A 25,372-nucleotide genomic window follows, 5' to 3' on the forward strand; every position below is an offset into this window, starting at 1 on the left:
GATTTGAACAGCACACGTGCGCTTCAAATCGCTGCAGAAACCATCTGTAATGAAAAAAAAAAAGAAGCAGATTCCATGCGCTCTGACTACAGCCCCTCCCATAGACAGAGCGGGAACTGCATGCAGAGCGCACGAAAGAAGTGACATGTCACTTCTTAGAACGCGCGCTTCGGGCAGCTGCGCTTAGAGGGCGCTGCGCTCTATGACGCCACGTGCGCATGGCTCTTGCATAATCTTCATAGATTATGCAGGGGACGCAGGACGCAGATCGCAGCGTAACTGCATGCAATTACGCAACGTGCGCACATAGCCTTAGTCCAAACTCTGTGACCTCCTGCAATCCCGTGAATGGCGCAGTGGTCGATCATGCTCCCTATTGCTTCATTCAGTCTCAATGGGAGTGCTATAGATTGCTATTCGGCACTTCCATTAGTATGAATGTGTGGGTGGGAGTACTCATGGTCTACCTCCACTCCATTCAGTCATGGTTCTTGGGTTTGCTGCTGGCCATGACAGTCGGACCTGCAGACACTGTAAAGTTATCCCCTATGGGATAGGGGATAACTTTCAAACTTGATAATATCCCTTTTAAAGAGAACCTGTCATCAGATTTTTACCTATTAAACTAAAAGAATCCCCTTCTGCAGCTCCTGGGCTACATTCTATGAAGGTGCACCTTGGCCCTGACTCCCCTTCCAGTTCCCAAAAATAACTTTATAAAACTTGGCCATTATGTATGCTAATTACCTTGGTTGGCCAGATGGGCGGGCTCATTTTCTCCTCCTGTCTCCTTCCTGCCGCTGATCACCATCCTCCTTCCTTGATTGATGGGATGACGCCCTCCGTCATCCTCCTTGTCGCATTTTTAAATCTCGCGCCTGTGCAGTTAGGTCGGCTCGCGCAGGCGCAGTTCGCTCTACCATATCGCAGCCAGAGCAGAAAACATAGCTGCCTTAGCTCGCGCCGGTGAGCTAAATGTGCAGGCGCGAGATTATGGGCAGGTACGAGCATGGCACTGGTGACATCGGCGCTGTGCATGACCTTACCAGCGCCATGATCGTGCCTACGCATTTAGCTCACCGGCGCGAGCGAGGGCAGCTGTTTTCTGCTCTGCCCGCGATCTGGCAGAGCGAACTGCGCCTGCGCGAGCAGCAGGGCTGTGGAGTCGGAGTTGGAGTCGTTGTGTCGGAGTCGGAGCTCATTTTGGTGGAGTTAGAGTTGGAGTCGGTGCAAGGGAAATTGAGGAGTTTGAGTCGAAGTTTTGGCTTACCTACTCCACAGCCCTGGCGAGCCGATCTAACTGCACAGGCGCGAGATTTAAAAATGCGACGAGGAGGATGACGGAGGCGAGTGCTGACATTGCCAGAACTTTGTTGAAATGGGAGATGATTATAACCTTGTTTATTTTAATGGGGGAAAACATTGGGCATAATAAGATGATGCCTTAGTAGTGAACAATCCCTTTTAAAGCTAAGTATATACGGTATATACTGCTATAGAAATAGTTGCAGAAATGGTGTGGTTAGGCCGCACATTTGATGCTTAGCATTGCAATCTGCATCTTCATTCGGTTTATGCTGTGGATATTCTCCGCAGCAGGTGCATGAGATTTCTCTACACTTTGAGGTGGTACTGTAAGGTATTTGAAGATAGTGTTTTTTTCAGGCAGATTTTGTATTCAAATGACTGCTGAATAGTAAAAATGTATCATTTGTCGGTCATATCATGTTGCCGGTCAGTCTGTGTAAATATACCTTATTAATAAGGCAATGTTTATAATCTGTGCTGAGTTATAATCATCAGATGGCTTGATATTCGCATACTTAGTACAATATCTTTACAGAAATACTATACAAGACAAGCACTTCTTCAGCAAAACATCTGAGAGGAGAGCTGCACATGTGTTTGTAATGAAACTAAGCTCAGCTCTGCTATAGTGTTTTAATCAGACCCAGTTCTGCAGTGAGATCAGGAAACCAGACTGTCAGTCTTTACATGTCTAGCACTGGTAATGTCCTCTTTTTATTTATAAATAGCCAGACTCTTAGGGAGCTCCATGTTTGCTAATAGAGCTAAGCAGCTCATTTTAAAATGTAAGCAGAACTTGAATTTTTCAGGAATTAAAGGGAACTGTCAGGTCCAATATGCACCCAGAACCACGAGCTGTTCTGGGTGTATATTGCTAATCCCTGTCTAACTGTCCCTGTATACACTAGTATAGATAAAGAGATCTTTAGAAAAAGTATTTCTAAAGATCTTTTACTGTATGCTAATGAGCGAGGGCACTAGCCCCCTTGGCATTTGTTCCCCGGCCAGTCGCCCCCATTAGCATGTTAGCATTCCCACAGGGGCGTGCTATCATGCTAATGAATATGCAGTGTCACAGGATGATCTCACTCACTTCTCCGGCGCCATAGTGTCCGACGGGGGATTTCAGCTCAGTGCACATGACCCCGTACACCTGGCTTCATAGTGCGCATGACCCAAACTTCGGGGTCATGTGCACTGAGCCGAAATCCAGTGTCTGGCGGTGGAGAGGTGAGATCATCCTGTGGCGCTGTGTATTCATTAGCATTTTAGCACACCCACAGGGGCGTGCTAACATGCTAATGGGGGTGACTGGCCGGGGAACTAACACCCAGGGGACTAGTGCCCTTGCTCATTAGCATACGATATAAGATCTTTAGAAATACTTTTTCTAAAGATCTCTTTATGTATGCTAGTGTATACAGGGATGGTTAGGCAGGGATTAAAAATATGCACCCATAACTGCTCGTGGTCCTGGGTGCATATTGGACTTGACAGGTTCCCTTTAAACATTGGTCCGCAGCTATTAAGGTATCATCTTATTCAACTGTCTATGACCTGCATGCCCATATAGACTGCTCAAGAGGGTTGATCCTGCTGAGAGATTCTGACAAATACTGGAGCCAAGAATGTGGTGGTGGTGGTGTTGTTGTTGTTGTTGTTGTTGTTGTTGTTGTTGTTGTTGTTGTTGTTATACTTTCTTAGATATACAATGGGATGACTGCGGCTCCCTCAGATATTTGAGGAAATCTACAACCTTCGGTATGTAGTAAACAATGTACTTTTTATATATTGGACTGAGCTGCACCTAGAACTTACATAATGTTGATCGCTCCTCTATTGTCACTGTGCTGATAAAATCTTGCACTTCCAATTATCAGGTAATTAAGTATAATTTTTCTTTCCTGGAGCTAAACTATATGAATCCTAGAAGGATTATATGGCTTAACTAAGTACGGTATATTATGTAATTATATGACAGTACTGTAGAAAAGTTTTGGGCAGGTGTGGAATAATGCTGTAAATTAAGAATTATTTAAAAAATGTTAGTTTATTTTTATCAATTAATGAAATGCAAAGTAAGTGAATAAGAGAGAAATCTACTTCATATCATTCTTTGGTGTGACCGTCCTTTGCCTTCAAATTGCATAAAGCACCAATTCTTCTAGGTACACTTGCACAGAGTTTTTAAAAGAATTCTGCAGGGAGGTTGTTCCAAACATCTTGATGACCACAGCCTCTGACCCCTGATGACGCTTCGTTTGACTATCCCAGCATGCACTGGCAATTCTCAAACAAAGCATCATCAGAGAGGCAGTAGGGGGAAAAAATTACAATAGCAGTTTGATGGTGTAGTTGGATAATTTTAATGTAGGCATATTACAAATTTATTTAAGTTTAAATGAAAATATCTTTGGCCTTCAGACCACCCCTGCCACAGCATTTCAATTGGATTGAGGTCTGGACTGTGACCGTGCCACAGTAACATGTAGATTGTTTTCTTTATAAGCTATCTTGATGTAGCTTTGCTGGGGTACTTGGGGGTTATTATTCTGTTACATGACCCAGTTCCAGCCGAGCATTAGCTTTTGGATAGATGGCCTGACATTTGACTCTAGCATACTCTGGTATAAAGATGAGTTTATGGTTTAATCAATGACTGCAAGATACTAATTCCTCACCTATCTTGGCCACAGGGCTGGGCTTTCAAGCAGTCGCCTAGAATGACTTTCCAACACTCTTGAATGAGTTCACAGAGATGCTGAGCACATGTTGGCTGCTTTGCTTTCACTTTGTGATTCAACATAGCCCAAACCATCTCAACTGGTTTGCAGATGTGGGATTGTAGAGGCCATACCATTTGACTCAGCGTTCCATCTCTTACTCTTGGTTACATAACCCTTCGAATGTCTGGAGATGTGTTTTAGATTATTCGCCTGTTGCTACACAAATAATGGATGTACTAAGTGGAAACCACATGGGATGGTATGTTGTCGCAGCCGTGCTGGGTAAGTGCACCTTAATTCTGGAACAAAACACATAGTGTTAACAGCTAAGCACCCCCATATCATCACATCTCCATGCACCATGGTGAGCTCTATGTATGTACAAACCATCTGCTCAGTTTTTCTGCATCTTACAAAGACATGGTGGTTGGTATCAAAAATCTCATATTTTGACCACAGTACAGATTTCCACTAATCTAATGTTCTATGTTTGTGTTGCCAAGCCCAACAAGTCTCTTCTTAATTGTAGTCCTAAAGAGTAGCTTCTTTGCAGCAATTTGACCATAAAGGACTGCTTCTTGCATTTTCCTGTTGATGTTGAGTTGTGCTTGCTACTTTTTGTCTGTGCATAATTTAAGAGGGCTGTTTATCTATGGTTCTTGCATTTTGTGTTTTCTGAGACTGATAACCCAATGAACTTATCCTCTGCAGCACAGGTACCATAATTCTTGGCCCTCCTTTGCTGTCCTTATGAGGGCTAGTTTCATGATTGCAATTGATGGTTTTCATGACTGCATTTGAGGATACCTTCAAGTTTCTATTTTCTAGATGGGTTAACCTTCATGTCTTAATTAATGATGAACTGTAAATTCTATTAGTTCAAGTAGTTCTTGCCATATTGTGGCTTATAGCAGTTGTGGAATTGGGCTCAGCACTGTATGGAATTGTGTACAAACACACTCCTCTGCAATACTAATTTGATGGTTGCAAACACTATCTGAAGGTAGATGATTCCTCAAACTAACTTTTAGACTAGGCATCCTTTTTCATTGGAAACCATCCCAGGTGGAGCTACTTGAGAGAATGCAAAGCCTGCGCAAAGCTGTCATCGGAGTGAAAGTTTAAAGGGAACCTGTCAGGCCCATTTTGTCCCCCCCCCCCACCCCCATCCCACCACCATTCATACCAACCCTATATAATGCCATTCACTAATATGCTTATTAGGGCCTTGACTAGTCGATGAAGTGTTAGGTTGTCCTGACTAGTCTTCCCTTGTTCCGGGTTATCACACCCCTGTGAGCATGATGACATTATTTCCAAGACTCGGCGTCAATGGCAGTTCATGGAAATTTTGCACATGCTCGCGACTCATTTCATCCGCATCAGTGTGCCTTTGAAGCAGGGTGTACGCTTCCTGGCTTCATTAGGCACACTGCGCGTGATCAGACCTTTATAAGACCTGTGCATGAACGGTCTCCTGAACTTCTAGTCATGTGTAGTGCACCTAATGAAGCTGGGAAGCATACAACCAGTGTCAAAGGGGCACTGACCCAGCCAAAATGCGCTGCTCGCGTGCCCGAGATTTCCATGACCTGACCGTGACTTCACAATGCGAAAAGAGGGCCAACTGGTCTGGGGAAAATAATGCACAGTTTGTCTTTTTTTTTTTTTTTTTTTTTAAGCACATTCATGTTAGTGAATAGCATTATACAGGGCAAGTTAGGCAGGATATTTGAGCATACAGGTATGAATGCTGCCGGGTTGGAGGGCATAGGAGACCTGACGGGTTCCCTTTAACACATTTCCTGGTTTGATTCACAAATTTCTGTACTCCTTGTTTCAATATGTGTTCCTTTGTGGTTTCGCTGCCTCTAGTCTGAATAATCTACAATATAAAAATTCAAATAAGAACAGGTATGTCCAAACCTCTTGATTGATACTGTGTATGTGAATATACATTTGCAGCTGCCTCAAGAGTTTTGACTTTCCCAGATTCTAGATTATCCAACACTCTGGTGTGGTCTTCACAGCACTGTCATCTTTCATTCTGGACATGTGTATGATCACTAGGATTTGGTTACTGAGTCCCCTGCAAATATAAGTACACGATGGCTAAAATCTCCTATGCGAATGGAGTACTAATGGGCAAGTGTGAATACTCATACATTTATCACCTACATGTTGTTATTTATGCCACAACTTCTTTAGGGTGGCTATACATATTAAGTAACACTCAGTCAACAGCTGTTCCTTTTAAACACATTTATATCAGGGTAAGGCGGTCTATGTTGTCTGTCAGATATTTCAAACGTGTGTGATACAATGCCACATTAAAAGGTTTCTATATAAAAAGAGAACAATGCTACCAAGGAGAAAAATGTGTAATTGGGTTACCAAGTCGCTCAGTGATAGAAAACAAAGAGTGGTTATTAATGGAACACACTCTTATTGGATCACAGTTGACAATAGAGTCTTACATGGGTCAGTATTGGGCCCTCTTTTTTTTCAAATATTTATCAATGTTCTTGTAGAGCTCATATAGATAAAAATTTCAATATTTGCAGGTGATACAAAGTCTAAAGCGGGCTTTACATGCTACGATATCGTTAATGAATTATCGTCGGGGGTCACGGTGTTTGTGAAGCACATCCGGCGTCATTAACGATATCGCAGTGTGTGACACTTATGAACGACCTTAAACGATCGCAAAAGCGGTCAAAATCGTTTGCCGCAGAGAGGTCGTCCTGAATCAAAAAATCATTTTCTGCTTATTAGCGATGTTGTTCCTCATTCCTGCGGCACCACACATTGCTATGTGTGACACCGCAGGAGCGATGAACATCTCCTTACCTGCCTACACCGGCAATGTGGAAGGAAGGAGGTGGGCGGGATGTTACGTCCCGCTCATCTCCGCCCTCCGTTTCTATTGGACGCATGTCGTGTGACGTCGCTCTGACGCCGCACGAACCGCCCCCTTAGAAAGGAGGCGGTTTGCCGGCCAGAGCGTCATCGCAGGGCAGGTAAGTCTGTGTGACGGCGTTAAGCGAGGTTGTGCGGCACGGGCAGCGATTTGCCAGTGTCGCATGACCGACGGGGGTGGGTACGATCGCTTGCGATCTCGCTAGCAAAGCCCGCTTAAGTCTGCAAGTTAAGCCATACAGAGGAGGATAATTTAATATTTCAGATGGATTTTTGTAAGCTGGAAGCTTCGGTGGAGAAATGGCAATTAAAGTTTATCTATAGTGACCAATGTCAGACAGCTGCTGCCAAGGCAAAAAAAAAAAAAAAAATGAACACGAAAACTAATATTATCATCTAATGGCTTCTAATTTCTTGGTAATGTAAAATAGTCGTTTTTAGCTATACTTCCGCATACTGGGCAGTTTTCATTTCTTCCTCTGGTCTGGTAACTTCCTTTCTAGAAAAAGACTTTATAACATTCAGTTTGTAAGTTAATGTTTAATCACAGAAAGGTAACCATCCTGACTACACCTGCTCATGAGAGAGGAGGCAGGAAATGAAAGCCGCTATACAGGTACAGGATGATATAGCAAAATCTTATAAGGAACCACATTTATGGGATCATAGGGGTTTTCCAAGCATAACTATTAAAACTTAATATACGGTAACTTATTCTAGACAATTTACCATACGTTTTGCAATTCTTTGTTTTGAATGAGAGTTACCATTGTTTTGCAGGATATTTTTCCACTCCAATGGCATAAAATATACATGGTATTTGGTACTGGCAAGATTATATTGTAGAAGTGACGGGCAGGAAGAAGGGACGAACTACAGGCAGTGCTCTTCCTTCCCCCTCTCCTCTCTTTTTTTTTTTTACATAGACTAATATATAAAGCTGTGTGTCTGTCTGTCTGTCTGTCTGTCTGTCTGTCTGTCTGTCTGTCTGTCTGTCTGTCTGTCTGTCTGTCTGTCTGTCTGTCTGTCTGTCTGTCTCCGGTAAAGGAATCCGCACCGTCGCATTTACAATCACGAAATTTTGCACAGACACCTCATTTGACTCATGGAACATCATAGACTATGATTTGAAAGGAAATTTTAGCCCTACACTTTACATTTATTCTCCCAAAAAAAAGCTTACATTTTGGATGTGTGAGGTAATATGTTGGCTGTTTTGACACTTAGCCTGGATATTTATCGGGTGGCTTATAGCAATCAATCATATCTCTGACTCTATTTTGATACAGGTCATTAGTAGGAGCTCTGATTGGTTGCTATAGGCAATGAAGGACATTCTTAGGCTACTTTCACACATCCGGTATTTGCTCTGCGGCACAATACGGCGTTCTGCAGAAAAACCGCAACCGTTTTTTTTTTGCATAGACTTACATTAGTGCCGTATTGTGCCGCAGGGGCTTGCGTTCGGTCCGGTTTTTGCCGCATGCGGCAGATTTAGCGATGCCGCGGCCGGATAGAACGTTCCCTGCAACGTTTTTTGCTCCAGCAAAAATAACCGCATCGTGCCGCATCCGGCCGCTGCGGTGCATTTTCAATGCATGCCTATGGACTCCGGATGCGACGCGATGCGGAAAAAAACGCATCCGGCTGCCGCATGCGTTTTTTTTCCACTGCGCATGCTCAGTAGCGTGCCGCAACCGGAAAAAAACGGACCGGCCGCATGTAAAAACTTATGCAAAGGATGCGGTGTTTTCGCCGCATCCGTTGCATAGGTTTCACAGCCGCATTGAGCCGCACGGCTCAAACCGGATGTGTGAAAGTAGCCTAAGTATAATACTGCTTATGTGTCAGTTAATATGATTTTGGTGGTGAGAGTTGGAGAGCGTCAAGGACTAGAAAGAAGCAAATTTATCCAAGAAGATATATTACAAAGTTGCTTATTTCTGTGTGTACTATTGATTTATGAATTAAAAATGAGATAATTAAAATGACTGTTACGCTTTAAGTATTAGGCTCCCCATACACATTAGACTCATTTCAGTGTGGGTAGTCTAATGTGTATGGTGGCCCTGGACATATGATTGCCGGGTGAATTAAAGATTCGGCATTTACAATTTTGGGCTGCTTATGCTTTTGTTCTCTCTGTGTTTCGCAGCGGACAGGTGATTGTCAGGGGGAGTTAAGGATCCAACAAGTCCCACTTCTCTCTAATGCCAGAGATGTCTATCAGTGGGTCTCTCATAAAAAAAAAAACACAACAGCACTTGGCCAGGCAAACGCTTTTAAGTTTGAGAGAGACTGCCTGAGATGGGTGCCGGGCAAATAATCGGCTGAACCATCCATCGTTCGGCAAACGGCCATTTAAGGTGTATGGGGGGGAAGGGGCTTTAGCAGTGGGTCCTCGTGTAAAAACAACACTTATCTGTGGCATCCTCAAGTTCTAGCGGTTTTTTTTCTCCCTAATGATAAATCTTTTTTTTAAGGTCCAAAATAGCCTCAATATGAAGAGACCACCTTTTCCTTTGTTACTACCTATCATTTCACAAATATTGGATTGAAAGAATCAATGAACTACTGAATTTCAAATCGTTGTGTTTTACAGTATCGATGGTAGTTGGCAGATGGACTTACTTGTATAGTGAAAAGAATACCTGTTTTAAGGTCACTAGCGGACAGTTTTTGCTGAGTGCTCCTTTATATATATATATATATATATATATATATATATATATATATATATATATATATATATATATATATATATATATATATATATATATATATATATATATATATATATATATATATATATATGTATGTATGTGTATATAATGGTATACATTTTTTGCAGTTGCAATGAAAAGTTGTCTTATCGCCATATGTTTACATTTTCTTTAAAGTGAACCCGTCATGAGGATTTTCTACCACAAACTAATGGCATGTACATACAGGCACTTTCATACTGATCAAATCAATAGCTTCATTGTAGAAATCCGTTTTGCAGTTTCTGAGCAATCCAGTGTTGAGTGTTGAAATTGTATACAAATTAGCTGCAAGTGCTTTGATGTTGGACATTGCACTTGCAGCTCTCTTGCTCTAAATCCCTTTTCCCCGCCTGCCTCCTGTATCAGACTGACATGTCCCTCTCGTATTAGTATTCTGCTTCCCCTGACCGTTATCTCTCCAGCGCTGTCAGTCCTAGGTGCAGCGTGGGCTTGCACTGCAGGGACATGTGCAAAATCTTGGTCAGGGAAGCCAGGTCATACACACAAGAATGACCTGTCAATCAGATACAGGAGTTATCTGGCGGGCGGGAAATAGGAAGGGAGGTCAGGAGATATATGTATATATGTATGTATGTATATATATGTATATATATATATATATATATATCTATAACGCTGGCAAGAATTAAGGGCCCACTGCAAAATTTTTAGTTTTTCTGATTTTTCTCTTTACAGGTATATTTTTGAGTAAAATGTAAATTGTTCTTTTATTCTATAAACTACTGACAACGTCTCCGAATTTCCATTTTGTATTTATGTTCTGAAAATGAGAAATGGTCAAAATAACAAAAACAATGCATTGCTTTCAGACCTCAAATAATGCAAAGAAACAAGTTTAGAATTTAAAAACAACAATATTAATAATGTTTTAACGCAGGAAGAGTTCAGAAATCAATATTTTGTGGAACAACCATGATTTTTAATCACAGCTTTCATGCGTCTTGGCATGCTTTCCACCAGTCTTTCACACTGCTTTTGGATGACCTTATGCCACTCCTGGTGCAAAAGATTAAGCAATTCTTCTTTGTTTGATGGCTTGTGACTATCCATCTTCCTCTTGATTACATTCCAGAGGTTTTCAATGGGGTTCTGGTCTGGAGATTGGGATGGCTATGACAGGGTTTTGATGTGGTGGTCCTTTATTCATACATGGATTGACCTAGCTGTGTGGCATGGTGCACGTCCTGCTGGGAAAAAAAAACAGTCCTCATAGTTGGAGAACATTGCCTGAGTAGAAGGAAGCAACTCTTTTTCCAGGATAACCCTGTATGCGCCTTGATTCATATGTCCTTCGCAAAGATGTTTGTTGAATTTTCTTTACCTAATTTTCAGCTTTGCCCAACACCTGGTCGTTTAATGGTTAGACGGAGACATGGAGAGGCATACAAGCTACAGTGTCTAGCACCCACTATGAAATTTGGTGGATGATTGGTGATGATCTGGGGAGGCTTCAGCAAGGCGGGAATTGGGCGAAGGACGTATGAATCAAGCCGCATACAACGTTATCCTGGAGAAACGGTTGCTTTCTTTTGCTCAGGCAATGTTCCCCAACTCTGAGGACTGGTTATTCCAGCAGGACAATGCACCATGCCATACAGCTAGGTCAATCATTGTGTGGATGAAGGACCACCACATCAAAACCCTGCAAAGCCCAGCCCAATCTCCAGACCTGAATATAATATAAACACAAATATAAACACAACACATTCTTTTACTCCCATTTTTCATGACGTGAACTCAAAGATCTAAGGTGGGCTTTGCACGCTGCGACATCGGTAACAATGTGTTACCGATGCTGCAGCGATAGTCCCGCCCCCGTCGCACGTGCGATATCTAGTGAAAGCTGCCGTAGCGATTTATTATCGCTACGGCAGCTTCACACGCACATACCTGCCGTGCGACGTCCCTCTGGCCAGCGACCCGCCTCCTTCCTAAGGGGGCGGGTCGTGTGGCGTCACAGCGACGTCACACGGCAGGCGGCCAATTGCAGCGGAGGGGTGGAGATGAGCAGGATGTAAACATCCCGCCCACCTCCGTCCTTCTCATTGCAGCCGGGAGGCAGGTAAGGTGATGTTCCTCGCTCCTGCGGCTTCATACACAGCGATGTGTGCTGCCGCAGGAGCGAGGAACAACATTGCACCTGTCGCTGCACCGCATTATGGAAATGTCGGAGGCTGCAGCGATGATACGATAACGACGCTTTTGCGGTCGTTCATCGTATCAAAAAGGTTTTACACGTTGCGATATCGACTGCGACGCCGGATGTGCGTCACTTTCGATTTGACCCCATCGACATCGCACGTGTGATGTCGCAACGTGCAAAGCCGCCCTAAGACTTTTTCTATGTGCACAAAAAGAACTTTTCTCTCAAATATTGTTCACAAATTTGTCTAAATCTGTTAGTGAGTACTTCTCCTTTGCCAAGATAATCCATCCACCTCACGGGTGTGGCATATCAAGATGCTGATTAGACCGCATGATTATTGCACAGGTGTGCCTTAGGCTGGCCAGAATAAAAGACCACTCAAACATGTACGGTTTTACAGTATTGGGAGAGTCCAGGCAGTCAAAAAAAATAGTAAATATCTGGTGTAACCACCATTTGCCAGTCTGTCATCTGCCCTGTATAGTGAAAACCGGGATTTATCTGTGAAGAGTACACCATAGATGAGAGCATTTACCCACTCAAGTTGGTTATGACAACGCTCTGCAGTCAGGTGGAGACCCCGATGAGGATGAAGAGCAGCAGATGAGCTTCCATGAGACGGTTTATGACAGTTTGTGAAGAAATTCTATGGTTATGCACAGATTGTTGCAGCAGCTGTCCGGGTGTCTAGTCTCAGATGATTTTGAAGGTGAAGATGTTGGATGTAGACATCCTGGGCTGGTGTGGTTACACATGGTCTGCGGTTATGAGGCCGGTTGGATGTACTGCCAAATTCTATGAAGCGCCTTTGGAGACGGCTTATGGTAGAGAAATGAACGTTCAATTCAGGGGCAATATCTCTGGTGGACATTCCTGCAGTCAGCATGACAATTGCACGCTCCCGCAAAATGTGTGGTATTGTGCTGTGTGATTTTTTAAAACTGCACATTTTAGAGTGGCCTTTTAGTGTGGCCAGCCTAAGGCACACCTGTGCAATAATCATGCTGTCTAATTTTCTTTTATAATAGGAATGTTACTAAATGCATGTTTTTGTTCAGGAGAACAAACAAATGGTGTATGAGTGTTGTTCTACATGACAGACCCATAAGGTACCCATATACATTACAGCAAGGGTCACAGGACCTACTTTTTCACTAGGACTATTGATTCCTCCACTTAGGGGTAACGGGCTTGTTGGATTTCGACGTGTCTGACTGTGGCTTATTTTCCCCTTCACAATGTGCTCGTGTAATGTGGGTTTGAAGAAAGTGAGCAGGTTTTGAAGATGTTTGGGCTTTATACAGACAAGGCTTTTTTTTACCACTCCTGATTCTGTTCGGCTTTTTCTCTGGTGGGTGCGAATAGAGGGCAGCGAGATAATGTCGTTTGCAACCTTGTTCTCAATATTTAGCTGGATATGTTTCTATAATCACTCCTAACTGCATTTCCTTCAGTCTGACAATATGTGTAGCTCTCCTTTATTACATAACATGCAATGGGGAAGCTCGGCTATGCAGGTGACATTTTGCGGAAGTGAGATTGCATGTATCATCTTTAGTAGTTGGAAGCTCTCCTTATTATAAGTCCAGATAATGTAGCTTTTATGAAAATAACGCCCTGAAAGCTCCTCCCGAGGGAATAATTTAATTGTTGCAGGGTCTTTCCCAAAGGAATCCCCTATTGCCGAGTGCATTTTTTTTTTTTTTTTGGATGAAGAATAAAATTCCAGCTGGTCCATAAAAAAAAGAGTATTTTAGACCCAAGGTAGTGGAGCAAAAAAGACAGTTGTGCTATAGGGGATGTCCACTTCTGAATCTTGACAGCGTGTGGTAGGCACATTGTCAGGATTCACCAGTGTCCCCGGTGAGTGTTGGGCGGTCACATGACCCCACGTATGCAATCTGTAATACTACCGGCCACATTCTGACTAGACGTGTCTGGCTTTGTTCAATACAAGTGACTTGAGCTAGGCTGAGCAAGTCTAGTCTGCATGTGACCTCATGTATGACCACTCTTAAGGCCACTTTACACACACAGATAAATCTTTGGCAGATCTGTGTGGTTGCAGTGAAATTGTGGACAATCAGTGCCAGGTTTGTGGCTGTGTACAAATGGAACAATATGCCCATGATTTCACTGCAACCACAGATCTGCCAAAGATTTATCTCTGTGTGTAAAGTGGCCTTTACTGGCAATAACAGTGAATCCTGACAGTTTGCGCACCACACGCTGTCAGGATTCAGAAATCTGCAATCACATAGAATGACTGTAAACTTTTACCAGACCGGACAACAACCCCTTTAAGACTTCCCAGCCTCATCCATTTGTCTACACCATGGAACTGTTAAAGGAGTATGAAAGATGAGGAAAAATTGGGTTGAGGAGAGTGGAAAAACCTAGTACATTTGGCCTTTAAGTCGGGTGTTCCACCTGAATCCCCGAAAAAGGGGATTCAGACAAAGCTATAGCATAACGTGAGACACATGGTATTAAAATGGTCTCCATTTGTGCTTTTTCCAATATTGTCAGTCTTTTCAAGCAGGCACAAAATTGAGTAGACTACAGGGAAGGGGTGAGAAATCACACAAGGTGTTGTCCGGATAACACGGTAGATCTTGGTTGTCTAAATTGCATAGTTGTGAGAAATATTAGCATTTTCATTTGTAGCCTGTCCGTTCTTACTTTTTGTCCTTCTCCGCACTGGCTCAAGAGATCTTGAAATAATTGATATAAGATGTTTATCTTGGATAAAACACAAGATGAGTACGGTATTATTTGTTTTTTTTTTTTCTTTCAAAGGGCATATCTGTGCAACGTGAATTCCACTGGAAATACATAAGTGAATATTAATACATGTGTAGTATATAAAGTTCTGTGTCAAAAGCCATTATTATGAAAGCATATCTGCTGCTGTGACTCATATTTATTTGTAAACCTGACCTGAAGTTCCACCACTCCCTTGTTCAACATGACCAATATAAGCAGTAACCAAAATACGTACTGCAAATGTTTACGTGGAATTAGTGGCATGAGGGAATTTCATTTCTACCTACGCAGCAGTTCCTGTTTGGCCGCGCCAGGTGTAGTTAAAAAGTACCTATCAGCTGAAAAAATTAGAGTTAAAGAGGTTGGCCACTACTTTCACATTGATGGCCTATCCTTAGGCGGGCTTTGCACGTTGCGACATCGCAAGCCGATGCTGCGATGTCGCACGTGATAGTCCCCGCCCCCGTCGCAGGTACGATATGTTGTGATAGCTGGCGTAGCGAAAAATATCGCTACGCCAGCTTCACACGCACTCACCTGCCCTGCGACCGTCGCTCTGGCCGGCGACCCGACTCCTTGTTAAGGGGGCGGGTCATGCGGCGTCACTGCGACGTCACACGGCAGGCGGCCAATCGGAGCGGAGGGGCGGAGATGAGTGGGATGTAAACATCCCGCCCACCTCCTTCCTTCCGCATATTCTACGGAAGCCGCGGTGACGCCGGTAGGAGATGGTCCTCGCTCCTGCGGCTTCATACACAGCGATGTGTGCTGCCGCAGGAACGAGGAACAACATCGGACCGTCGCGTCAGGGTAATTATGGATTACGCCAACGCTGCACAGATGATACGATTACGACGCTTTTGCGCTCGTTAATCGTATCATCAAGCCTTTACACTTTACGATGTCGCATGCGATGCCGGAAGTACGTCATTTTCAATTTGACCCCACCGACATCGCACCTGCGATGTCGTAGTGTGCAAAGCCCGCCTTAGGCTAAGTCATCAATGTCTGATCGGCCGGGGTCCGACATCTGTCACCCCCACCGATAAGCTGTTCTTGGTCCCAGTAGCTATAGCACTCAGCCAAAAATGCTCAGTTCCGGAGCTGCCCTGTCTTCTGATATGGTGCAAGGTACTGCACATCTGCCTCCAAAGTATAGGCCATCAATGTAAAAGTAGTGGACAACCCCTTTAAATACCTTGTAAAAAATCCCTGAGCTTCCCTGATTCTGTCTCTTTTCTTTTTTTTGCTCTCCATTCATATATAGTGCACTTCAGAAGAAAACAAAAGGGAATATGTGAAATCTCTGGTTGTAGATCAACTGGGAGTCTTCAGTCTTCTCTGGGGGCATGCGATTTCAACCTTCTCCCCCAGAGGCTGATAATCACAGCTCCGTATCCTCTGAAACTGATAGACTGCTAAATCAGATGCCGAGCTGTGATCATCAGTATTGGAATGAGGCGTGAAGACATACATGCCCAGCTGGATTGCAAAGCAGAGATTTCACATACTGTGCTGCAGAAGAAACAAATGTGAATATCTCTGCAATGGAGCGACACAGAGCAAAATGGAAAAAAGCGGCAGCATCATGGGAGACTAAGGGATTTTTACAAAGTATGTAACTCCTTTTTCATTTTTTTGGGGAGCAAGTGACTAACATTATTGTTGTTCTGACAGAGCATCATCTTATGGCAGCTATATTTTAGTGATTTGATTCATTTATTCCTTCTACATCACTGTGGATTTATTAAAAGTGTATTTCTCACCAAAATGTAACATTGCTAACTAGTGATGGGTGGACTTGCAGATACCTGGGATCAGCGGGTCCAACCAAGTTAAAAAAAAACAAAAAAACAAAACAACCCAGTTAGGGCCCAGAATTTATCCCGGATATCTGACCAGATACTAATCCCCATATAAGTCTGTGGGGACCAGAATACGACACTTTAAAAAGGTGGTAGAAGAGTTAGGGGAGCAAGTACGTTATACTTACCGAGTCTCCTACGCGGCTCTAACACTACTTCCGGGGCTGCTCATTAACCTCATACATATGCACTGCTTCCCCCTCCCATCGGCAGTCACTGCGTCTCTGATTTGTTGCAGTCAGATGCGCCCCCAGCCAGTGTCACAGCTAGTCTGACTGCAACCAATCAGATGCACTGTATGTGCATCTCTATTAATCTAAAAATAATTTAAAAAATTGGCGTAGGTGCCCTCCTATATTATGATACCCAGCATAGATAAAGCATACAGCTGCAGCCCCCAGGCATGTGTTTATCTTTGTTGTGTATCAAAAAAATAGAGACTGTATGCGGCTTTTTTAGTTATTTAAATAAATCATTTTAAAAAACGGCATGTGGTCCCCCTAAATTTTGATACCGAGCCATGATAAAGCCGACAGCTGGGGTTTGAATTCTTAGGTTATAGAGACTCCTGATTATTGGGCCCCCCAGCTTAAAAATAGCAGCTCGCATCCACCCAGGATTGTCGTAACCCCAAAAACAGCCAAATCTGACATAATCCACACATCCAACCATCACGACGAGTCCAGCTCTTCTACATCTGAAGTGACATTGCGGTACTTTTGAACCTGCGCGGATCTGAACTTTTACAGTCCGGGTCTACTCATCACTATTGCTAACCAACATGTATGCACTTCCTGCTGTAATTTTTGCAGAAACTTGGGAAAAATGTAAATTACTTTTATCATATTGGGAATGGGATGGGCAGAGTTCCGCTTTAGATCCAATTTAGAATTATTCCCCCTTATTGCAGGAATATCGTAGCACTTTGGTCAATGTTTACTTTATAGTTATGGTATTAATATTGTTCAATTTTCCAGACAGGTTGTGATCCCCTGGTGACAATGTCGTCTGATGGACTGTCATCCAAGGCATTGAAGGTACTGCATTTATTTGTAATTTATAATATTTTTTTTCCTCATCCCCATTGGAAAAAAGTAAAAAGAAGTCATTAAATCCAAATACGACTTTTCATTTTCTCCGTTGTAGTAGTTGAGAAAAGGCACAGGTCCATCAATTTCATCCTTTCGCCATCAGTTATACATTCTCTATCGCTAAATTATTTATATCCCACAATCTAATATGTTGCAAGAAAAGCTTCCAGTCCTGCTTTAAATGATGATGTATGTCTGCCATTACTAGCTCTTGTGGTCGGCATTCCAAAGTCTGACTGCTGGAACTGTAAAGAACCCTTTACTGATCACAAGAACAGAAGCCCCCAAGTTAAACTCAACTATCTCCGTCAGAGACTTTGAATGCAGGGACAGACTGCCTGGACTACTTTGTTCTTGTGGTCTTTGGGGGTCCCAGAGATTGACTCTTTATTATAGATCAGAAAAGGAATCCACAGGACCCCAATCCAGCATCCAGGTCAGTATATCATTACGTCCTTGGTCGTGAAGAGGTTTAATAGGAGTTGGTTGAAAGGTTTTTGCTATGTAATTGGAGGACAGCATGCGGTATGGGATGAGACACTGATTTCAAGTATGTGTCACTTATTAGGCTATGTGCTGTTGTTTCAATACAATGAGTTTTATCACTGCGTAGGTCCCTCGTGAGACCTATTGTGACTGCTCCCACTCCTCCAATAAATAGCTCACTATCAATATACACAGAGTTGTGGCGTGGGCGGTGTTAGTGCTAAGTTATGCAACATCTAAAAACTCTGATTATATCACAACTGCTGCAGCCAGTTAACTAAGTGACACATCATTGGAATCAGGATCTGTCTCTACATTAGGCTGTTCTCAGATGAGATGGCAAAAATCTGGTGACAGATTCCCTTTAAAGAAATCAGCCATTTATGGATTAAGCGTAAACATTTCTTCCTCCCATTTCAAGTCAAGAAGGTAATGGATCACTGAGACAAGTCATTCATTGGGGAATTAACATTTTTAGTAATGTTCGCTTACTGTCTATCAGTTCATCAATATGAGAGCAGTGATTTTTAAGCAGACTTACAAATCATAATCCGCAGCAAATCACCCCATGGAAACAGCCGATGTCCTGCCGACAACATAGCAAAATACGGGCGCAGAACAAGCCTACTAACGATAGTTTTGTGTACATTGAACATTTGGGGCTGTTTAAAGGGGTATTCCCATGTCCAAGATGCTATCCCAAATTTATAATAGGTATAATAATAATGGTAGCAAATCCCTCCAATTAGAAATGTAGTATAGTTCTCCTGATATAGCCATCTCTCTTACCTCATGTGCAGAGCATTGCAGCTTAGGTATTCATGGTTACGTCCTCCAGCAAATAACTGACTGTCACTATATGAGTGGATGTAACCATGGATACCTAAGCTGCAATGCCCTGCACATAAGGTAAGAAATATGGCTATAGCAGGAGAACTATACTACATGTCTAATTGAAGGTATTTTCTAATATAATTATTACGTCTTCTTCATAGCTATATAGGATCTTGGAAATGGGAATAACCTTTAAGTCAGTACAGTTGGACACAGTCGACCAGCTTGCATATAGCGAATTGGTAGTCCATGAACAGACTGTGTGAACATGCAGTATAAGGGTAAGGCCACATGAGCATATAGCATTGGATGCAATATGCTAATGACCCTCGGCTCCCGCTCTGCTGTGAGTGTGAGCCGAGCGTCGTGCAAATGTGTTCTGATCCTGTTATCGGATCACTGCTGCGGAGGAGAGGGAGGGAGGGATTAATTTCTCGATCTCCTCCATTGTCCGCTAATGCAATTATCGAACTGCACTTGGATGTCATCCGTGTGCAGACCGATGTTTCACTCACACCCATAGACTTGTGTGGATGCGAGTGAATACAGCTCTTGCATACCCTCGCAGCATGCTGCAGTTGCTTTCTCTGTGCGATTCCACCGGAGATAAAAATGGAAACTAATTTATAGCCTCCATATTAATATTATCTGGAATGATCTACATTTATATACAGGTTGGGCCTAGATACAATACATTATGATCAGTTACTGGAAGACGTACATGGCTGTGTTCACATTTTCATCATAGAATATTTAATATTGGCCTCGGCCATGGTACTTGTGTTATGCCACATTTGCTCCAAACCATGGACGGTCCGGATATTGACCGATATTCTGTGAATGGTCCTGCGTGCACATAGGCCTCCATTATCACAGTCATGTTAGACACACGCACAATATTACTGGCCTCCGCTCAAATGGCAGGAAGGAGACGGGGACCATATTCATTCCTTACACTTCTGAGGTAAACTGAAAGCAAAGCTTTGATTGGTTACTATGGGCAACAAAGACAAATTATTTGTACGATACGTCCGATAAACATTGTATTGTACAAACCACCCGAGGGAAATGGGGGGCTGTGTCTCTTGGTCCACCCTGTATGAAGTACAATGAATGAAAAATAAAATGTGTAATGTGCATTATGTATCCTGCTCTGAAGTCTGTCATATAGACTTTCACACATTTCAGCATAATTCAGTGGGGAGATCTCCTACCATTCCTTACTGGATCCGTGACCGGTGATTTTGCATTTTGTGAAGTGTAACCTTTACACCAAGCAGTGCTCAGGCATCTGATGCCAAGATGTGTCTGTCGGCAAGCTTGTTTACTATTTCCAATGACAGTCAGCAGAATTGCAAATACAGCTCTGGGCTATAATATGGAGTGTAACTCGTGATCACAAGTAATGCAGTGTGTTTGCAGAGTGAATATAGATGGTATGTGTATATAAACTATAAAAGGAGAGCTAAAGATGAACATATACTGATGATCGTAGTACAGAGCTGGGCAGAGTGTGATCTGTGGGCCACATCCAGCCCTCTGGCTATTCCAGTCCGGCCTGTGGACCGAGACAGCTGAAGGGCTGAAAGCCATGGGCCACAGGACGCACCATTACCTCAACCTCTGTCACTGCCACCCACTTCCCCATGTCACCTCTACCCGTATCCTCAGGATGCTGACAGTCAGTATATTGGTGGAGGACTCATACTGTATATAGGAGGCTATATGGGGGCTCATACTGTATATAAGCGGCTATATGGGGGCTCATAATGTATGTAGGAGTTATGTGAGCACTTATACTATATATATTAGGCTATGTGAGGCTCATAATGTATATAGAGGGCTATGTGAGGGCTCATACTGTATATAGGAGGCTATGTGAGGCTCACACTGTATGTAGGGGGCTATGTGATGGCTCACACTATATAAGGTGCTATGTGAGGCTCACACTGTATATGGGATGCTATGTAGGGTATCATACTGTATATAAGAGCTATGTGGGGGTTCACACCATATATAAGAACTATGTGAGGGCTCACAGGGTATATAGGAGGCTATGTCAGGGCACATACTATACCGTACATATAGGTGGCCACGTGGGGTCTCACACTGCAAATAGGTGGCTGGGTGGAGGCTAATACTCTAGATATATATATATATATATATATATATATATATAATATGGACTGTGTGCAGGCTCATTTGATATGAGAGTGTCAGTATAGTTAGTCCTGCTCAATATTGAGTGACATTGGTATACAAATAATTTTAATTGCAATTAATCATATATTACGGTAATTTTGAACAGAGAATTAATTTCAGCCTATTTCATGAGTCTCCACACCAGTTACGGTCTCTTATGTGTCCCCTCGGGAAAATTAGTTTCCCATCCCTGTTGCAGTAGGATATTAGTGTGAAAATACCTTCTATCTAACACAGATATTACAGTAATACAATATAGAGAGAGACTCAATTTACGAACACAATTGATAAAATCCCTCTGAAGTCCTTTTTCTGCTCTCACACCCAAAATATGTCAGGAAATGAGATGATTTTGGCAAACCCTGTGTATTGTTACACGTGCACAGCCCAGAAAGCCCCATCACAGAAGCTCCTCTGTGACTGCTGACGCATGTGCCAGCTCTGGGCCTTATCTTACTCTTTTATCTAGTTTCTTTTTACATGGGCAGGGCATGTGAATGATCTTAATTATAAGGTTCGTCAAGGACTCGTGGGTGTGGAGTCACAGGTAGCATTCCTGCGTCTTATCACGGAGTGGCCCAAGTGTTGCGTATTGACTCGTCAGCAATGAGAGCGTAACAAGTGAAAATTTACATGTTTCAGCAAGTTCTCTGTGACTTCCTGCCCACGAGGTCATAACACTTGCCTTAGCCATAGTAGTGCAATTAAGATTACACCATTGTCAAACAATTTATTTGGAAATAAATGCTTGACATTTGAAAGGTCTGCTTCCCCCCCCCCTCCCCTTGAATACGAGCTCTATTCGTGGTCATGGGTTGTGTCAGGAATTCAAGTCAATAGGGCGAAGTTGCAAGACCAGCCACTGGCACCGTTTCTACAAAAAAAGTCCCTTGTACCCAATCTTAATCTTTCAAATAGTGCTGAAAATCCAATGTGGATTTTTGACTGTACAGTATGTCTCACATCGGATCATTAAAAAGTTTTTCGAGGTTTTTGAAATTGATGGTCTGTACCTAGGATAGACCATCGGTACTTGAATAATGGGGGGTTCAACCCTCGCTAATATTGATGAGTTGTTTGAGGGGGCCAAAATGTTGGGCAAACACTGCCCACTTCATTATTACTACTTATGTGTTTGGCACAGCTCTGTACTTTTTGTCTGCTTGCAGTTATATCTTTAATCGGTTGTACAACAACATGTACAATTTTTATTTATTTTTTTTACTGAAAGCTCTGAATGTGAACATGACCAGCCAACCAGAGCTTCAGGTAGAGAATGACCCTCGCGATGAGCTGTGACATCACTTTGCGGTCACAGCTGGAGGTTCCCATGGTCCTTTTCCTCAATCTGTGATTGCAGATAACCTCACCTGATGTTACTCAGTTTAATGAGGTCACCTGAGGACAGGTTACCTGCAATCACAGGTTGAGGACCGTGGGAACTTCAGCTATAACCACAAATAACCTGAATGACGTCACCGCTTATCGTGGTGGGTCATTATCTGCCTGAAGCTCCCAGTGAGTGGTCATGTTCTATGGCCGTGGGCTGTCACTTCAGATGTAGCAGAGCTGGAATCCGTTGTGTGACCTTGTGTGGATTACGTCAGACCTGGGTGTTTTAGGGGTTAAAGGGATGAAAGAGGGGGAGTTTTTTGTATTTTTATTTCAAAAAATGTTTTTTCGGTGTCTGTGTTTTATTTGTTTTCACTTACAGATTAGTAATGGGGGGGTCTCATAGATGCTTCCCATTACTAATCTAGGGCTTTGTGGCAGCAGTGAGCTGTTATTAACCCCTTATTATCCTAATTTCCACTGCACCAGGGCAATCTGGATGAGCCAGGTAAAGTGCCGGGATTGTCGCATCTAATGAATTCGACAATCCTGTTCGGCTGCAGGCTGCTATTTTTAGGCTGAGGGGACCCAATAAGCATGAGACTCCCCAGTCTGAGACTATCAGTCCCCAGCTGTCAGCTTTATTATGGCTGGGTAGCAAAATTGTGTGTGGGGGGGGGGGGGGGGGCAGGGGTAACGTGCACCATTTTTAAAAATGGATTTAAATGATTAAAACAAAAAACGCATGCGTTTCCTCTTATATTGATACACGGCCAAGATAAGCACACGGCTGGGGGCTGCAGGCTGTAGCCGTATGTGTTATCTGTGCTGCGTATCAGAATATGGGGGGGACCCTATGCCAATATTTTTTAAAATTTATTTTTACACCACGATATAGATGCGCAGACAGGGTCTGTAATTGCAAGCAGTCAGACATGCTATCAAACAGGCTGGGGGCGCATCTGACTGCAACCAATCAGAAATGCCAGGACTGCCAGTGGACGGGGGAAGCTTTGAATATGTATGAAGCTAATGAGCAGCCCTGGAAGTAGAATGAGTGGCCCTGGAAGCCGTTACAGCCACGCTGGAGACTCGATAAGTATAGTGCACCTGATTTATTCTTATTTTCTTTATTTTTCCTTTCTATTTTTTTATTACCAGAGTTGCTAAACCCGAATCATTACCTGGAGTTCCCTGAGAACTCCGGACCCGGCGCTCGGGTACTTTTAAACCCGCTTGCATCCAGACTTTTAAAGTCTGGGTCCGCCCATCACTTATGCAACCACATTATGTTAGTTCTTTAAGTATGCACACCCTTAAACTAATAGTTGGTTGCAATACCCTTTGAATTTTTACCAGTATTTAGCGGGCTTTACACGCTGCGACATCGCTAGCCGATGCTAGCGATGTCGAGCGCGATAGCACCCACCCCCATCGTACGGCCGATATGTGGTGATTGCTGCTGTAGCGAACATTATCGCTACGGCAGCGTCACACACACATACCTGCTCTGCGACGTCGCTGTGACCGGCGAACCGCCTCCTTTCTAAGGGGGCGGTTCGTTCAGCGTCACAGCGACGACACAGCAGCGTCACTGAACCGCCGCCCGTTAGAAAAGGAGGGGCGGAGATGAGCGGCCGGAACATGCCGCCCACCTCCTTTCTTCCTCCTTTCCGGTGGACGCAGGTAAGGGGATGTTTGTCGTTCCAGCGGCGTAACACATAGTGATGTCTGCTGCCGCAGGAACGACAAACAACATCGTTACTGCAGCAGCAACGATAATTGGGAAGAAGGGGGCATGTCACTGATGAGCGATTTTGAATGTTTTTGCGACGATTCAAAATCGCTTATAGGTGTCACACACAATGACATCGCTAAAGCGGCCGGATGTGCGTCACAAATTTCGTGACCCCAACGAGATCGCTTTAGCTAAAGCCACCTTTTAGTCTTTTTGGGTAGGAGTCTATCAGCATGGCACATCAAGAATTGGCAATCATTGCTGATTCTTCCCTGCAGTAGCTCCAAATTTATCAGATTGCAAGTATATCTCCTGTATACAACGTCTTCTTCAGGTCAACCCACAGATTTTCAATATGATTCAGGTCTGGGCCCTGGCTGGGCCATTCCAAAACTTTGATTTTCTTCTGGCCAAGCGATTCTTTTGTTGATTTGTAGGTATACTTTGGGGCCTTGTCGTGCTAAAAGGTGAAATTCCTCTCCATCTTCAGCTTTTTTTGCACAAACCTAAAGGTTTTGCTGCAAAATTGACCGATATTTCAAAATGTTCATACTTCTCTCCATCTTGACTGAATCTCCAGTTCCAGCTGCCAAAAAACCCAGCCCAAAGCATAATGCTGACTCCACCATGCTTCACTATGGTGTTTTTTTGGGGGACACGCAGTATTGGCTTTACACCAAACATACCATTTGAAATTATGGCCAAAAAGTTCAACCTTGGTCTCATTAGACAATAGCACATTTTTCCACATGCTTTTGTCAGTCTTGATATAGGTTTTGGCAAAACATATCTGGGTTTGGATGTTTTTCTTTGTAAGGAAAGGATTCCATCTTGCCACCCTACCCCACAGGCCAGACGTCAAGTTTATGGGAGATTTTTGTCACATGCAGTACACGTCCAGAAATTCCTGCAGCTCCTTTAATGTTGATCCAGGCCTTGTGGTAGCCTCCTAGAGCAATATTTATTCCTGTCTTTTACCTCAATTTTTGAGGGACATCAAGTTGTAGATAACATCACTGTTGTGCCAAATTTGAGCCACTTCTTGATGACATCTTCACAGTGTTCCATGGTATATGTAATGCCTTGGACATTTTTTGTACCCTTCCCCTGTATGATAACTTTCAACAATGAGATCTTTTTTATCTGTTGTAAGCGTTTTACGAACTATGGTTT

At 43.2% G+C, this 25,372-nt stretch overlaps 1 protein-coding gene across 5 annotated transcripts in view; it reads left to right on the forward strand.

Moving 5' to 3' along the window:
* MAFF (MAF bZIP transcription factor F) overlaps positions 1 to 25,372 on the forward strand; it is a 68,833-nt gene that overhangs the window by 25,092 nt on the left and 18,369 nt on the right. For 3 of the 5 annotated variants that reach the window (XM_075321822.1, XM_075321823.1, XM_075321825.1), the window contains exon 2: positions 17,494 to 17,553. In XM_075321822.1, coding sequence (XP_075177937.1) covers positions 17,518 to 17,553 — 36 coding nt within the window. In that variant the 5' untranslated portion in view covers positions 17,494 to 17,517. The remainder of the gene's footprint in view (positions 1 to 17,493; positions 17,554 to 25,372) is intronic. The other 2 variants (XR_012725103.1, XM_075321821.1) reach the window with 1 other exon arrangement.

Source organism: Anomaloglossus baeobatrachus, chromosome 8 (genome assembly GCF_048569485.1).
Source record: "Anomaloglossus baeobatrachus isolate aAnoBae1 chromosome 8, aAnoBae1.hap1, whole genome shotgun sequence".
NCBI lineage: Eukaryota > Metazoa > Chordata > Amphibia > Anura > Aromobatidae > Anomaloglossus > Anomaloglossus baeobatrachus.